Source organism: Astatotilapia calliptera, chromosome 16 (assembly GCF_964374335.1).
Source record: "Astatotilapia calliptera chromosome 16, fAstCal68.1, whole genome shotgun sequence".
In the NCBI taxonomy this organism is placed as follows: Eukaryota; Metazoa; Chordata; class Actinopteri; order Cichliformes; family Cichlidae; genus Astatotilapia; species Astatotilapia calliptera.
In genome coordinates, this window is record NC_137437.1 from 12,357,670 (window position 1) to 12,375,427 (window position 17,758).

Sequence of the window (17,758 nt, forward strand, 5' to 3'; positions counted from 1 at the left end):
TTACAAAGAACAGATGACGTATGACGTTTAAACTTCTGATGTCAAAACATAATCTTCCCACATCTGAGCTACATCTGCTGATATGAGAAATTAATTCCTGTGTCATGGTAAAAAATTAGATTACCTTCAACTCAATCTCTAGATAGACTTCTTGTAGACATTAGTGTTACAGAGCTCATTGAAGCCAAGTAATATTTTTTAAAAACTCTTATATATGTTTCACATCGCCTGATGTTGACCTCTAACCATTCCTACAATCTGAAACACTCACAGTCATCTTTACTATTGTGCCATCATCTGGTTTCAAATTTATTGAATTTATTGACTGGTTACTGGAAACACTGTCCCATGTGAGTGAGCAGATTTGTATTAGAAACCTGAAACTATGCCATGTGGTTATTTAAAATAATTAAATGGAAACAGAATTCGTTAGTTTACTGACTACATAAAGCACTGCTGCTCTGCATGTGAATACTGAAAGGTAAGATCAAAGTCTCTCACTTTTAACTCAATAGCACAAATAATCACTTACACATGTAAGTCAGTGGTTTTTAAAAGTTAGATCACATACATGCATCATGTAAATATGACACATTCTCATCCTCACTGGTCTTCAAAAGCATTCAGTTAACCTGAAATAGCTCTTAACAAGTAACTATCCAATGATCAATCAGATGGTTTTTTTTGTTTGTTTACTATATTACTCAACACTGTATTTGTCTGAAAAGGTGCTTCAGTCAAACCTCTCTGCTGGTGGAGGTGGCGATGCAGGAGCCAGTGACAGTAAAGGTGATGGGTGACGAGGAACCCTCCACAAAGCAGGACAGATTCTCATATCTTGTGTCGTTACGCAGCTCCACAGGGGCAAACGTCACTTGAAAGGAAACTTCCATCCCTGGGTTGATAAATCCTTTTAATGGCACAATGGACAACTCTGCAGGAAAATCCTCTGTTTTCCAGTTAAACCTGTAAGAAGGTGGATTGAAAAGTAAAAAGCAAATAGGAGGATATAATCCTGTGCATGTGACACCTGATTGCAATAATACAATACTGTGTGTCTGTGTGGAGATTTGTTTGCTGGTAGCGTCTAACCTTACCTGGCACTACTGTCGCCAGTATTCGTCATGACAATCTTCTTCTTGACCTGGCAGTGCTGGACCACAGCTCCAAAGGAAAGGCAGTCCTGGTCCAGCTGAACTTCAACACCCTGGTAGTTTTTTGTGAATTATGTTAACGGTAATCGTTGTTATAAGATCATGGCATTCAGTTTAATTCATATTAGTAATACAGTCTATATTCAGAACTTTTTTAAAGGAAGTCTGAAGGAAAGGTTTATTAAAAAATATTTTATGTGACAATTTACTCCTAGAAGCTGATGCTGATCAAGACACATAAAGAAACAGATTATCTGTTTCACAGTGAAATTTATGTACCTGGCAAGAGCCTTGGATGGTCAGCAGGGGTTGGATCAAGCCTAAACACTTTGCCTGCAGCTCAGCAATGAAGGGACGAATGCGCTGATGAGGTGAGAAATGGATCTGAACATTACATGATCCGCCACTAGACTTCAGCTTCAGCTCACCTTCTGGACTGAAACACAGATCCTGGGAGAGAGGGTGACATGAAGTGCTGCTCGAGTGGACTGCTGTTTATGCATATCTTGCCTGCGTTGTCTGTCTGCATACCTTCTGATCAATTGGTGTATCTGTGCTGAGCATTAGGGTGCAAGAAAGGTCGATACTGCTGCGGTTTACTAGAACCACCTGTTTTTTCATCTTCTGACCCAGTTTCAGAGGTCCCAATTTCATCTTCTTCTGCCTTGGATGCTCAACTTCCAGCTACAAAAAGTCAGGATATGATATTAAAAACATACTGATTTTGATACATTTTATGGTCAAATTATGAAGCCAGTGGACATCAGAGCATCTTCACATTGGATCCAGGTTTTTGAAAATCTAATATCAATAAAATTATTAAATATGTAGCTTGATTTTATAAATCTTACATGTGTTCAAGTTGTTTTTTTCAAACACATAATACAGTTAAATGCTATATTGATATAAGCCTATATTAGATCTAAAAGATGCCTTTTAATCCATCCATAACCACTGTGAGGTGGGTATTCAATCTATGTTCTAGGTGTAGGCTGACAAGCTGCTCCTGGAGGTCAAATCAAATCAAATCAAATCAAATCACTTTTATTGTCACATCACATGTGCAGGCACACTGGCACAGCACATGCGAGTGAAATTCTTGTGTGCGAGCCCCACAAGCAACAGAGATGTGCAAACACAACAACACAAACGAGCAAAATACAAGAATGGCCAACCTGAAACTAATAAATATATGTACAATATATAATAGTGTATGCATTTCTGGATGTGTATACTAAATATTTTCCTACGTGTGTGTGTGTGTGTGTGTGTGTGTGTGTGTGTGTGTGTGTGTGTGTGTGTGTGTGTGTGTGTATACACATTTTTACAAATTAAATAGTAAAAAAATAATAATAATAAAATATATAAAATATACAGAGTTGAATATGTGCAAAACAAGTGGCGTTACTGTACAGTGTGGAGTGCATAATGTTGAAGTTCCAGTAGTGAAGCTGAGGTGTCTATGAAGTGTTCAGCAGTCTGATGGCCTGATGGAAAAAGCTGTCTCTCAGTCTGCTGGTTCGGGACCGGATGCTGCAGAACCTCCTTCCTGATGGAAGCAGTCTGAACAGTTTATGGCTGGGGTGACTGGAGTCCTTGATGATCCTCCCCGCTTTCCTCAGGCACCGCTTCCTGTAGATGTCCTGGAGGGAGGGAAGCTCACCTCCAATTATCCGTTCAGAGCACCGCACTACTCGCTGGAGAGCTTTGCAGTTGTAGGCGGTGCTGTTGCCATACCAGGTGGTGATGCATCCAGTGAGGATGCTCTCAATGGCACAGTGATAGAAGGTCCTGAGGATGCGGGGGCTCATGCCGAATCTTTTCAGTCTCCTGAGAAAGAAGAGGCGCTGCTGCGCCTTCTTCACTGTTTTGTTTGTGTGTACTGACCACGTAAGATCCTCAGCCAGATGTACACCAAGGAACCGGAAGCTGCTCACTCTCTCCACAGCAGCGCCGTTGATGGTGATGGGGGTGTGTACTTCTCTGCACCTCCGGAAGTCCACTATCAACTCCTTTGTCTTTGCGACGTTGAGGGTGAGATGGTTGTCTTGACACCAGTGGGTCAGGGCGCTGACCTCCTCCCTGTAAGCCGTCTCATCACCGTTGGTGATAAGACCCACCACTGTAGTGTCGTCTGCAAACTTCACAATGATGTTGGAGCTGTTAGTGGCTGTGCAGTCGTAGGTGTAGAGTGAGTACAGGAGAGGGCTCAGTACACACCCCTGTGGAGCACCAGTGTTCAGTGTGACGGGGGATGAGGTGATGCTGCCCAGTCTGACCACCTGGCGTCTGTCAGACAGGAAGCTAAGGATCCAGCTGCAGAGGGAGCTGCTCAGTGTCACGGCGGGGTGCGCCGATGTGTGCGGAAACAGGACCCAAAAGCAGATGATGACGAGGAATAGTAATGATTAACAGAAAAGTGAACCTTTATTGCGATGACGGCAGGAAATGAACCAAGAGACCAAAGCAAACAGGCAAAACACTAAGAAACAAAACACTGAACTGACAAAACACTAAGAAACAAAACACTAAAGGTACTAAGACCAAAAACTATAACTATGACCGAGGTGGAAAAATAAACAGGCTATGACTATGACTCTGGTGAGAATAAGCAGACGAACTGACAATGGCATGAAGAAAACAAAAGGCTTAAATACAGACATGAGGTGATCAGGGGAAGTGGCGACACATGAGGAAACAGCTGACTGACATGAATCTAATGACAGGACCAGGAGGAGTGAAACTAAATACAATGACCAAAGAACACATGACACTGTCAGAATAAAACAGGAAACACTAAAACTAGACATGACAATACAAACTTAACATACCAAATACGTGATGAATAATGCAAGAACTCAAACAGAAAACCCAGGAACAATAACTGCCTAAACTAAAGGCAAATAGGAAATACCACAAAACTAACAACATCTCAAAAAATGAGAACAATACAAAGAAAGCTCAAAGTGCTGGGTCGGAGACCCAGCCTGTGACAGAGCCCCCCCCTCAAGGGCGGATTCCAGACGCCCTAAAACCTCGAAAAACAAAACCAAAAACAACCCACCAAGGGCGGGCGGTGGGGGTCCAGGACGGAGGGCCAGAAACAAGGCCAAAAAAAACCAAAAACAAAACGTCCATCAAAATCACAGGAGCGCAGGGAACAGTTCATGACTCCTCAGGGGGCCGGCCCGGAGGCCGACGGCACAGAAGTCCATGGTCGAACAGTTCCGGGGGCCGTCCGTGCGGACGGCAATGGTGGCGACATGGAAACCGTTCAGGGGGCCGACCGTGCGGACGGCACAGGTGGCGACATGGAAACCGTTCAGGGGGCCGACCGTGCGGACGGCAACGGCGTAGAAACAGTTCAGGCGGCCGACCGTGCGGACGGCAACGGCGTAGAAACAGTTCAGGTGGCCGGCCGTGCGGAAGGCGGCGGCGGCGCCCAAGTGTCAGGCGTACCGGCCGAGGCTTGGAGGGCACAGGACCAGGTGACGCTAAAGCAGAGGCTGAGGCCGGACCAGGTGACGCTGAAGCACAGGCAGAGGCCGGACCAGGCGTAGCAGAAGCACAGGCAGAGGCCGGACCAGGCGTAGCAGAAGCACAGGCAGAGGCCGGACCAGGCGAGGCTGAAGACTCTGACGAGGACGGACCAGGCGAGGCTGAAGACTCTGACGAGGACGGACCAGGCGAGGCTGAAGACTCTGAGGCTGAAGCCGAGGCCGGACCAGGCGAGGACGAAGACTCTGAGGCTGAAGCCGAGGCCGGACCAGGCGAGGACGAAGACTCTGAGGCTGAAGCCGGAGCCGGACCAGGTGGAGCAGGAGCAGCTGATGCCGGAGCCGGACCAGGTGGAGCAGGAGCAGCTGATGCAGAAGCCGGACCAGGCGAGGATGAAGACTCTGAGGCTGAAGCCGGACCAGGCGAGGACGAAGGCTCTGAGGCTGCGGCTGACGAAGCACAGGCTGGAGCTGCGGCTGACGAAGCACAGGCTGGAGCTGGTCCTGGCGTAGCAGAGGCAGAACCAGGTGACAGTGAGGCAGCCACAGGTGGTGAAGCAGAAGGTGGCCAGACGGGCTCCTCAGGCCCTCCAGCTGACGAAGCATGAGGCTGAACGGGCTCCTCGGGCCCGCCAGCAGACGTGGCGTGAGGCTGGACGGGCTCCTTGGGCCCGCCAGCAGACGTGGCGTGAGGCTGGACGGGCTCCTCGGGCCCGCCAGCAGACGTGGCGTGAGGCTGGACATGGCGAGGCTGATGTGGTTCTCCTGAACCTTCAGCAGACGAAACATGAAGCTGGCTGGGTTCTCCCGAACCTCCAGCAGACGAGACATGAAGCTGGCTGGGTTCTCCCGAACCTCCAGCAGACGAGACATGAAGCTGGCTGGGTTCTCCCGAACCTCCAGCAGACGAGACATGAAGCTGGCTGGGTTCTCCTGAACCTCCAGCAAATGAAGCATGAAGCTGGCTGGATTCTTCTGAACCTCCAGCAGACGAAGCATGAAGCTGGCTGAGTTCTCCTGAACCTCCAGCAGATGAAGCATGAAGCTGGCTGGGTTCTCCTGAACCTCCAGCAGACGAAGCATGAAGCTGGCTGGGTTCTCCTGAACCTCCAGCAGACGAAACATGAGGCTGGCTGGGTTCCCCTGAACCTCCAGCAGACAGAACATGAAGCTGGCTGGGTAGTGCAGAGCAGATGAAGTCCCTGACCAGCTTCTCGAAGCATTTGCTTACGATGGGGGTCAGGGCTACAGGTCGCCAGTCGTTCAATGAGGAGATGGTGGAGGATTTGGGTACAGGGACGATGGTGGCCATTTTGAAGCAGGCTGGGACTACAGACGGAGAGAGGGAAAGGTTGAAGATGTGCGTGAACACTCCAGCCAGCTGAGCCGCGCATGACCTGAGGACGCGGCCGGGAATCCCGTCCGGACCAGTAGCTTTGCGTGCGTTCACCTTCCTGAAGCACTTCCGCACATCCTCCTCAGACACAGTGTGCGCACTGACGTCATCCGCGGTGCGCACACTGTCCGGTCTCATGGTGTTCGCTGCGTCGAATCTAGCGTAGAATACGTTTAGATCCTCACACAGAGAGGCCGTGGTCTGCGGTGTGCTGGCTGGGTTCTCCTGAACCTCCAGCAAATGAAGCATGAAGCTGGCTGGATTCTTCTGAACCTCCAGCAGACGAAGCATGAAGCTGGCTGGGTTCTCCTGAACCTCCAGCAAACGAAACATGAGGCTGGCTGGGTTCTCCTGAACCTGTGATCGTGTTTAGTCCCTGCCACATACTCCGAGGGTTGTCAAACTGTTGCTCCACCCTGTCCCTGTACTCACGTTTGGCTGCTTTGATCGTCTTCCGGAGTTGGTAATGTGCGTGTTTGTAGTCCGATGTGTTCGCGGAGGCAAAGGCGGTGTTCCGTGCCGCCAGTGCCGCGCGAACATCTCCGTTAATCCAGGGTTTTTGATTTGGGAAGGATTTGACTGTTCTGGATGGGACGACATCTTCCACGCATTTCCTGATAAATCCACAGACTGAGTCTGTGTATTCATCAATGTCTCTGGCGGCCACGTGAAACATTTCCCAGTCCGCGTGATCAAAACAGTCCCGCAGTGCAGACTCCGATTGGTCCGTCCAACAGTGCACCGCCCTCCGGGTTGGAGCTTCCTGTTTCAGCTTCTGCCTGTAGGCGGGCAGGAGCAGGATGGAGCAGTGATCTGATTGGCCGAATGGGGCGCGGGGGAGGGCTTTGTACGCATCCCGGAAAGAGGTGTAACAGTGGTCGAGTAGCCGGTTTCCGCGTGTGTTAAAAAGGATGTGTTGATGGAGTTTTGGTGAGACTTTCTTCAGGTTTCCCTTATTAAAGTCTCCGGCTGTGATAAACGCTGCCTCTGGGTGTGCGGTTTCCTCGCTGCTGATCGCGCTGTACAGTTCCCTGAGTGCACGGTCAGTGTCGGCTTGTGGGGGAATGTAAACAGCCGTAATAATCACTGCTGTAAATTCCCTCGGTAGCCAGAATGGCCGGCACTTAATCATCAGGTACTCCAGGTCCGGTGAGCAGAAGGATTTGACCGGGTGCACGTTCGCATAATCACACCAGCTGTTGTTGATCATGAAACACACACCACCGCCTCTGCTTTTCCCAGTAAGATCCTGTGACCTGTCCGCGCGGTGCACAGAGAACCCCGGCAGTTGTATTGCGGAGTCCGGTACTTTGTCCGATAGCCAGGTTTCTGTGAGGCAGATCACGCAGCAGTCCCGCATCTCTCGCTGGAATGAGATCCATGCCCGAATCTCGCACAGCTTGTTCTCCAGAGACTGCATATTAGCCAGTAATAAACTGGGTAACGGTGGTCTGTAAGTGCGCCGTCTCAGTCGAACCAGAACGCCAGATCTTCTCCCTCTGCGTCGGCGTTTGCGGCCTCCAGGGCCAGAGAACAAAGGCGTCTCAGGTGAGATGAATGGGGGGTCTGCAAACGGAGCGTCCGTGTTGCAAAACTTGAACTCCAGAAAGTTATAAGAAAGACCGTCTTTTATGTCCAGTAAGGTTTGTCGGTCGTACACAAGGAGACAAGTGCTGCTCGTGAAAAAATAAAGGAAAAGTAAAATTAAACACAGAAGAAAGCCGTTGCTTGGGGGAGCTCGCGACGAGGTACCCAGGTACAAGAGAAAGCTCAGAAGGGACAGGGCCTTCTCTATTGCGGCTCCTAATCTGTGGAACAATCTGCCCCAGCACATTGGAGAGGCCTCTTCACTGTCCACTTTTAAAACCCATTTTTACTCCTTGGCTTATGACACAGTCTGACCCTGATTTTATTGTTTTAATCTAATGTGCTGATTTTATTGTATTAAATGTAATTCTAATTATCATTTTATACTCTTTTATTATTATTGTTGCTCTTTGTGCTAATTTTATTATTTTAAATATCATTTTAATTATTATCTTTTTTTTTTACGACAAAATTGTATTTTGACGAAAAACCTAAATATAGTTGTTGAGTCCACCACATGCACAGTGGTTCTCACCTTCATCTCGATGCCCTGCCCCAGTATCTCCACCTGTTTTGTGACACAGCTGTTTAAGATGAAGGTGAGCTTCTCGTGGTACTGACATGGCTCACGAGGATAAAAGGTGAATGGTATCTCTTTTACACCAGCAGGTGACAAAATATCTGCATGGAAGTCCATCTCCAAGAAAGCAGTGTTCTTGAACTGGCACTGGATGCTGAGGAGCAGAAGACAGGAATCTAATTTTAGACTCTCAAAGTCTCATTTATTCTGATTATAGTAACAACTGAGTGGTGGAGAGAAACAGAACTGAGGCATCCTGCTGAAAGCACAAGATTTGAAGGATCAGATTCTGTGAGTCAAATTTTTGTTTATCTACACAGCAACGTGCTGTTCTCAGAGTTACCTGACACAAAAAAACAAAAATCTGAATGATACTAGAGCCTGACTGATATATTGGTGGCGTCACTATCAGCGATATTAGCGATATGCTAGTATTTGTATTTGGGACGAATGATAAACACAAATTAAAAAGTAAAGAAAAGGCAGGAGAAACATCCTTTTACGATGTTCTGAGTGTTGATTTTGCAAAGTTTGTCAAACAGAAATAAACTATGCAACATCAAAATCTGCAGTTTCCCAGTGGCAACATATAAACTGAACAAATACAACAACTGGCTGATTCGAGCAGAATGTAAATGAGTAATCCATGGTTTGCTGCAGCAGTTTAAAAAAGCGTATTTTTAAACTGCGACACTGAAAAAATGCTGAGTAAAAATTTGAAATTGAATTAAAAGCAATTTATCAATCAGGCTCTAAATGATCCTCTTGTTTCTGGACCTTCTGTGTGATGTTACTTCCTGTTGTAGGAAGCAGAGGTGTGGACTCGAGTCACATGACTTGGACTCGAGTCAGACTCGAGTCATTAATTTTATGACTTTAGACTTGACTTGAAAAAATGTTCTAAGACTTGTGACTTGACTTGGACTTTTACACCAGTGACTTGGGACTTGAATTGGACTTGAACCGGTTTACTTGAAAAGACTTGATATTTTACCCCAAATATAAAATTTAACATGCATATTATATAGAGATTGAAAATGTGAGGTCATTCACGGGTAGAACCGCAAAGGATTCTGGGAACTCGTGGCAAGCGGTACTAGCGCACGCAGGCTTTCAATTAAAATCAGTTATACAGCGATAAAAAGAAACACAAAAATGTCAAGAAGCCGTTGTATTATTAACTGCAATAGCCGGTCGCATGACAGCCACGGGAAGCCGACGGGTAAAGAGATCGGTTGTTATCGGATTACGTCGTTGAAGAGAAATTGTTCAAGCCATGTTTCCGAAGTAACAAAGACGCGACGGATGGCCTGGATTGCAGCCATTCAAAGACCAAATATAACGTCCCAGAACCCTCCAGCTCACAGGTTAGTCTGCTCCAAGCATTTACACGAAGGTCAGTGTTTTTTAGTAGTTAATACGTCATTTTCATAACATAATTGGTGATATAGGTTACAAGCAAGTCTGGCGCTGAACAGAAATTGTCGCGCTATGCTCCTTTATTTATTGTGCATAAATAGTGAATTGTCCTGACACAATATTGCGTTTCGCTTCTGTTATTATGGTACATTGACAAAAACATATACTTTTATTCACAGGATAAAACAGGTTTTTTGTATCACTAATTGCCCAGTGCGATTACAGACTGCGGTAAAGTGAGCCGTCATTTGTGAGCCGCGGTCAAGCCAGCCGCCTCCTATCCGCGCGGTGATTACAGCATACAATATTGTTGTCACTGCTACATTTCTGTAACGCTACCAGAAATTATTTCCACTACTAATTAATTACCGTTGAGCTCAAAGGTTATATTAATAAACGGTTAAGGAATGTGTATTTATGATGACGATTTGTGAGACTGGTAAACTTATGATACGTACGATGGTCTTTCGTTCTACACGGTGCATTTCAAGGTCCTGCACCCATCCGTCGGTAAACTGTACCTGGGCTTGTTGCAGTGACCTGAAGTTACTAAACTTCATGAGTGTATGCACTCACTCCAAGAACCGTATAATTATAAATATGCATATAAATATGCTAAGATGAGATAGCTGACTTCATCTAACTAGCAAATGTTGTCCAGGCTACGTTGGTGATACAGTTTTTTTTTATGTGTATGATATTTTTGTCATGCGATTTTAAAGCTGGTCCTACAACCGCATCCAAGAATAACATGCAGCTTATCTCAGAACTGTCGGTGAAAATTATTCTTGGAGCTAGGTTTAATTGAGCTGCATTTTAAAGAGGTGCAATTTCACAATTTGTGTATATTTTCTAAGTTCACTATTTTGTCATGTGTTGAGAAAAACACAGATTTTAAAATTACATGGTCTAATATTTACATTTAGCATAACTGCAACATTATTTTTTCGTTTTTTTTTTTTAAAGACTCGAAAGGACTTGAAATTCAAAGTTTCAGACTTGTGACTTGACTCGGACTTTTACACCAGTGACTTGAGACTCGACTCTGATTTGCCTGACATTACTTGAGACTTGACTTGAGACTTGAGGATAAAGACTTGAGACTTACTTGAGACTTGCAAAACAATGACTTGGTCCCACCTCTGGTAGGAAGCCTGGGACAAGATTATGTGACATTGAGCTGCAACCACCATGAAGGGCTGACACAGTCATTAAGTTACTGTAATCAACTGTAAAGTGTTTTGAATGTGCACATGTTTGAGTGTAACTGATATTGTCATGTTGCTGCCCTATATGAAAAGAATTAAAGATCTGCTTCAGGCAAAGTTACAGCAGTGTCTCCCTCTTCTTCCCACGCATCATGCCGAGTTGGCCAGGACAGGACCAGCCAACGAGCCAGATAAGAGTAAAACCAGTAACAGCTTTTGAATGTTTGAAGAACCTTGAATCCTAGAAAAACTGGAATTCAAACTACGACAACAACTGTTTAACATTAAGTTACCATATATCCAGAAAACTAGTTTAGAGATAAGAAATATCAAATGTCAGTTACCTTACATTTTTAAATAAATCTGTTCTGCTTTGATGATATTTGCAGCAAAACATTATGTGTTAATATAATATTAATATTACATATTATATTATATTAATAAATATGCGAACTCTAATCCAATAGTTCATAAAAAAATCATGCTTATGGTTCGGAGACTTAAACACACCTGATGTCCCTCTTGCCATTGTTCCTTAACACTAGGGTCTGAGTTGCCGGTTCCATACCAGGACAGTACAAGAAGCACTTCCCAAAGTTAAGCTTGGTAGAGGAGAATTCGAGACTGGGTGATACAGCCTTGCCTTTTATATCAAAGGCAAATGTTGGCCCACGTTTCACCTGATGAGATGAATCAAGAAGAAATTTACATCAGAAAGGGAAATGCCCAGAAAGCAAAACTCAATAATTATTATCTTTCACACCTAAGGCTGGGCCATATCATACCGTTCACGGTATAGTGTTAGGCAATGATAAGAAAATAAAATGTCGCGATAGAATATGGGTAAAACGCACATGCGCAGTGCCTTTGTTTTCATACGCACATGGCAGAAAAAGCATGGCGGCGACGGAGAATGAGAAGGCGAAAGAGGATCGTCGAATGAAACAGATGAACCAGAATTGGTTTGTAAAAATGGTGCAACTTCAGTGGTGTGGAACTGGTTTGGCTTTCATCCGTCAGATACACACCAAAGCACATTTTTTGGTAGGGCATGCAAGCGGGCCGTCGTTATTACCGTGTTTTTCGGAAAATAAGTCGCTCTTAAAATCCTTTGATTGTCTGAAAAATGGACAGTGCTCCTTATAATCCTGTGCGCCTTATGTATTCTGGTTGTGCTCACAGACCTCAAACCAATTTTATGTAGTACACGGCGCTCGAAAATCTGTCAAAAAATGTTTTAGCACGACCTTGATAAGCTACAAAGCCACATTATACATGGTTATGCTCAGGATATGTCAGCCCATTTCCACTGGAAATGCCTTTTGGTTAAACTGTCAGCAAGGAAACAAAAAAAAACATCACACAATACTCAGATAGACAGACTTAGTTCTAAAAGATGATCTATTTTTATGGTATAACAATAACTGCTAATGAAAATGATAACTTCAGCCAAACTGCCTACATGTACATGAGCTTTTCTTAAAAGAGAACTACAAGCATGATGTTTTCCTTTAGTCTTAAAAGCCTCGATGATCCTTTAAAGCATGTTACTTCTGTAAAAATCCACACCAGCCTATTACCTTGATATTTAGTTTGACGTCTTTGAGGTTGCAAATGCACTGGGGGGAAAAACACAGTGAAGACTGCAGCTGCTTCCCAGCATCGATGGCAGCATTTTGTGTTTTTGTGACTAAGTGCTGTTGCAGTGCTTTGGGACCCGTTAGTTCAAAGTTCACTTCCAGGATGAATCTTGACAGATTGGACACCAGAAAAGTAAAAGTGGATTGCTCTGAAATCCCCACCTGTACAGAAAGACACACAGGAAGCTCTAAGTTGTCATGTAAAGGAAGGTGACTGTACATATATACATATGAATATTTTTGTCTGTATCATCTCACCTCCCCAAAGTCCAGAGTTTCTTGGTGGTTGGGGGCAATCATTTTGAGGCCCCCCTCTGGCTTCTCAACTTGTACAGAAGTGCTCAGGGTGAAACAATCAGCCTTAATGATCAGTGTGAGTGGCTCTGACTTCTTCTTCACCCTCAGAACCACTTTGAAACTCACATAACCTTCACAGGAAGGTGTGAACGACACCAATAATGGCAACCTGCACAAAACAGTTTACAATTATCTGATGCAGTTTTCTCTTGGACTTTCTATAACATGCCATTGGGGAGCATATTTCATCGCTATCTCATTAAGATTATAATGTCATTAACCTGTTTTTGGGTGCCACTGTGCCAGTCATGGGCTCCAATATGAGCCTCGATTGCTGGTCTTCACAGAAAAGAGATGAAGGAACCACAGAGAAATGGAAGGGCTCTTCCTCTTCACTCACAAAATTAACTGCCTGTTCCACTTTTTGTCCTTTAAGAGTACATGGAAAAATTCAAAGTAATCTGTATCAGAATGTGATAGATTAATTTATTCTTAGAAACACCTATTGTGGCAACACATCTGCCATTAACACCAAGATATCATTAGAGACAGTATATTTACTAATCTTAAGGCATAAACTGAAAGAGGAGCTGTGTTGGAAGTGGGTTGCAAAGCAGCTTGCAGATGCACATCAACCGTAGGCAGGCTAAAGAAACTTAGGTAGCATGCCCTGTGTGAGAGCTGCCAACTGGATTTGTGGAAGGGCATTGGTAGAGCCATCAGCTGATGCAGGCAGGGACTGAGTTGGCAGAGCAGGACATCATCACACTTGCTGTAAATCTAAGCTCAATTGAATGACATGTATTCTTTGTTGCATTTCATTAGCCAAGCCAGTTAAAGACAAAAAAATCATCTAATTTTACCATCAAAAGAAGCAAATACGCACAAAGTATGAGTATAAGGGATTATTTGAACGTTTGCTTTTGTATATATTAAAACTGAATTACCAAGAAGCAGTTCCCCAAAGTCAAAGTGAGGTCTGTCGAGATAGGTGATTGGTTCTCTAGCAGTGCCCACACATAGGAAGGGAACAGATAGCGAGAGAGTGTCAACAATGAAGGTCCAGAAGGACTCCACTGCATCCAGCTGCTCGGCAACATACTCAAAACACACCTACAAACAAAGCAGACAAAGCAGGTTCAGGGGTGGCCAAGACTCATTCATGAAAACATACAAGTTACTGGAGCTCAAATTGCCAAAAACGTTAATGGTGGTTCTGATAGAAAGGTATCAGAATACCCAGTGCATCACAGTTATTTGGTATTTTCATGGCAAAAGAGAGGTGGTGGTGGTGGTGGGGGTGGGGGGGCTAGATATCAGGCAGGTGGTCATAATGCTATATACTGTTAGTTCAAGAAAAACACATGGAGTGAGTGAGATGAATAAAGACAGATAAAGGTAAAAGAAGAGAACCCAAGACTGACTAATGGAGAAAATGAGATCAAGATGGGAATGAGGTAGTACACTCTGTGAGATACTTTACGACGAAAAGACCATCACTGTTATGTGGGGTGCACTCTGTCTATTCTTACTTCTGCTTTGTTCCCAGGGGGAATGACACCAGATGGAACGAGACAGTGGAAATGGCTCCTACTTTTGTCCTCACACCTCCATTTGAATGAGTAGGGCTTACTGGTTGGGTTCACCACACTAAAAGACCTAAAGAGTCAACCGAGAGCATGAAACATCCCGGGTTACACTGACAGAGATAGAAGTTCTAACCTTACTTGCTATTACCTTGTTGATGGTACAGACAAACCAATGGCATGAATCTCCAAAATTCTGGTGTTTGGGTCCAGAGGGCCACTGAATTCAGAGTTACGACGGTTCCCACTGATGTAGTCTGAATCTTCCAGGTCAAAGTGGAATTGGGGCAAAAGGCTGCGGCCACACACTGAGATACACGGGACCTGTTCCCCATCCTGCAAGTTCTGAATACTGGAAGAAAAGTGCATACTCACAAAAAGGAAAGAAAAGCATCCAAACCATTGACGCCATTTTCAAAAAACTTGAAGAAAATACCTAGTTAAACGTTTACCTGCATGGAAATGTTACACTTCCCTTACCTGCAAAACAGCTTTCCCTGAAAAGTGGACACCTGCAGGGGTAAAAAGCGAACAGTGAAGTTCTGCCTGGCACCCGGCTTCATGGTCCCTACGCTGGGTTCAATGCTGAAAGGAGGAAGCTCAGGGTTCAACATTAGAAGTGACAACAAGTTCACCAGAGGACGGGCTTCAGTCAGCGATCCTGCTGATCTGCTGCCAGGTCGAGAAGTCGAGGTCCCCTCTGTTAAACACCACATGTAGACATTTACACAGAGTCAAGTCCAGGTTTTAAAGTATTCACGTGTAGGTACAGAAAGAAATAGCACTTATTTTCAGGATCAAATCCAACAATGACAAGTTGACCCAATAATATTGATGATATAATATTTCTGTCGTACCTTCTTGGTCACAGCTGACAATATTGCTGCTTGGATCCATGAGAACTTCCCAGGAGAATTCCACCTTCAAACTTCCCTCATTCACAACCTGCAGTCTACGTGCGTGTGTGCAGACAACAAAAAAAGTAACACTCAGAAATACTCAGAAAGAAAGACATATTTTTGAATTTACATTTATGGTGCCCACTGTTGAGCAATGTAATGTTAGATATACATCACATATAAGCCTTTAGTGGCTATCTTTTTGATCTTTAGTATTTTCATTTCTATCTGATGAATAAGAAACCCCAAATAATGTTTCACAAGAATACCATGTTATATATTATTAGGTTTGATGACTTGGAATATGTTGTACACAAAACCTGACTTACTGCTGCAGCCTGGTTTGGAAAAGCATGGTGTTCTCAAAGAGGATGATGTCTGTGCTGCAGCTTAACTTCACATAGTCGCAGACAGCACTGATGCGTAATTCAAGCTCCACCTGAGAGCCGTCGACCACAGAGCAGCAAGGCTCAGGATCTGTTCTTATCACCTGGATAAAAGAATGTGATTTATTAACTTGTCTCCTTATACAGCATTTGACACCACTTGTCTCTCTAACACAATAAGCTAGGGCCCACATGTACCTTGTCCTTTACAGCCTGTTTGGATGCATCTGAAGCTTTCTCTGAAGAACTCAGCCAGTGTACCATCTTGTGTCGGTCATCCCAGTCAGCTACCTCCTCTACAGGCTGCTGGAACTCCACCTGGCAAACTTTACATCTCATTTGCAGCTGAGACAGAGTCACTGCCTTGCTGGAGCTAAATGTGACAATCACTTCCTTAGAGCAACCAGCATGAAGGTGTCCCACCTGTAACAACAAGCAGCTAAATGTTTTCCTGAGCTGGCAGTAAAACAAGCAAGAGAAAATGTAAAATTACTACAATCAGTGTCTTAGGAAAGGAACTGCGTGTGTTCAGAAATAATGTCTATAGCTGTATTTACTATTTGTTGATGCTGGTTTGATTCAAGATTTTTTTTTATTGTCATTGTCAGCACTACCTCAAATATTCAACGCAGAACGAAATTATGTTGCACAAGCTCACATAAAAACAAAAAAAACATCAATACAAAGTTTAAAAAAGAGCAAGTATAATAAATAAATGAATATAAAGTCATTGGTACATATTTAAAACCACAAATTATTTAATTATTGCACAAGAGAAATGCTGATTGCACTGAGGCATTATTTTGTTTCAAAAATAATGCCAAACTAACCAGCGACTTTTGACAATGCACATTTTATCACTGCTATGAAAAAGTATTTTTTGGCTCCACCATTTAACAGTTTTGACAGCCTCTGCCACTTTGTTGATATTTTACCTGTGGTGAAAAGCTGACATGAGGTCCACTAGGGGGCCACTCAAACCTCAGCACCTGGCTGCTGCTGTGGTTGGTCATAGTAAAACTTTCTTTGTATGGAACGTTTACATGGCAGTCACCAAAATCCAGCACCTCATAATTACCTATAAATGAGAAATTAGGTCTTTAATAAAAGACTCAAGCTTCTGTTGAACTAAATCACAAGATTAGGAGGTTTTGTAAAAAAATCTTATGCCATACCTTCTTTTTCATCTTCATGATCTATATCCTGCAACGACCTGCTGATGTGATCTAGAGAGACGATTGGCTGGTAAGCCTCTCCTGTTACTTCTATTGTAGTGTTGCTCTGCTGGTTGTCCTTCACTTGCAGTGACATTTTTTCCTTGACATTCAAGGGTTTATCAGAGCAGAAGCCAACCTCAATCTCCACTGGTTCATTACTCTTCAGCTTTAGGTTTACTCTGTGCACCGATTTGTGCTCTGTGGAGAAGGAAAAATGTCAGAAACCATTGAGGAGTGGGAAGTGTGAATGGTTTAAAGCCTCACCCACTAGTTTTCAGTGCATTTGTTAAACTAAAACAAGATCACACTTGACCTCAAAGAAAAGACAGGGTAAAACCGAGTCATGTCGGTTAGGATCTATAAATCATAAATTGGGACATAAATTGAATGGGAAGTTCTTGCAATAAGGTCACGTTGATGCTCATGGACTATAAAGAACTGCCAGCTAATGCGATGAATCGTTACAACAATATGTAAGACAGTACCCAGCAATGTTAAGATGGCCACTTAGGAGAGAAAGTCACACTACAGCCTTAAGAACTCAGACTTAGATTAAAGAAATGTCAGCTGTATTTTCAGAGTGCCGTGGTAAAACGAGCATTAAAACATTACAGTTAAAATTACAGTGCACTTTTCTGTAGGTGTTGTTTCACAAATACAAGTTTTATTTACCTGAAGCACGCTGTGTGGAGTCCACTGAGGCGTTAATGTTGTCAGACGCAGCTTTTAGGGTGAACACACCATGCTCATCCAGCATGTCAATCTGGACCTATACACATTTTCAGAAAACACATTCATTATTCATGAAATCCTACCTAGACTGTTTGTTATGTTTCTGAATGCATTGTAAATAATAATATTTATATTTTGGTATAATTTGGTTTTACTGAAT

At 43.9% G+C, this 17,758-nt stretch overlaps 1 protein-coding gene across 1 annotated transcript in view; it reads right to left on the reverse strand.

Moving 5' to 3' along the window:
• The window catches only part of LOC113007533 (hydrocephalus-inducing protein homolog), a 68,261-nt gene that overhangs the window by 4,048 nt on the left and 46,455 nt on the right, over positions 1-17,758 (reverse strand). Inside the window, exons 68-86 of the mRNA XM_026144201.2 lie at positions 17,539-17,635; positions 16,825-17,064; positions 16,585-16,727; positions 15,848-16,072; positions 15,593-15,753; positions 15,222-15,316; positions 14,845-15,064; positions 14,516-14,716; positions 14,311-14,437; positions 13,726-13,891; positions 13,060-13,207; positions 12,740-12,947; positions 12,422-12,643; positions 11,352-11,521; positions 8,170-8,368; positions 1,686-1,838; positions 1,434-1,604; positions 1,098-1,207; positions 744-966 (exon numbers count right to left, since the gene is read on the reverse strand). Coding sequence (XP_025999986.2) covers positions 744-966; positions 1,098-1,207; positions 1,434-1,604; positions 1,686-1,838; positions 8,170-8,368; positions 11,352-11,521; positions 12,422-12,643; positions 12,740-12,947; positions 13,060-13,207; positions 13,726-13,891; positions 14,311-14,437; positions 14,516-14,716; positions 14,845-15,064; positions 15,222-15,316; positions 15,593-15,753; positions 15,848-16,072; positions 16,585-16,727; positions 16,825-17,064; positions 17,539-17,635 — 3,279 coding nt within the window. The remainder of the gene's footprint in view (positions 1-743; positions 967-1,097; positions 1,208-1,433; positions 1,605-1,685; positions 1,839-8,169; positions 8,369-11,351; positions 11,522-12,421; positions 12,644-12,739; positions 12,948-13,059; positions 13,208-13,725; positions 13,892-14,310; positions 14,438-14,515; positions 14,717-14,844; positions 15,065-15,221; positions 15,317-15,592; positions 15,754-15,847; positions 16,073-16,584; positions 16,728-16,824; positions 17,065-17,538; positions 17,636-17,758) is intronic.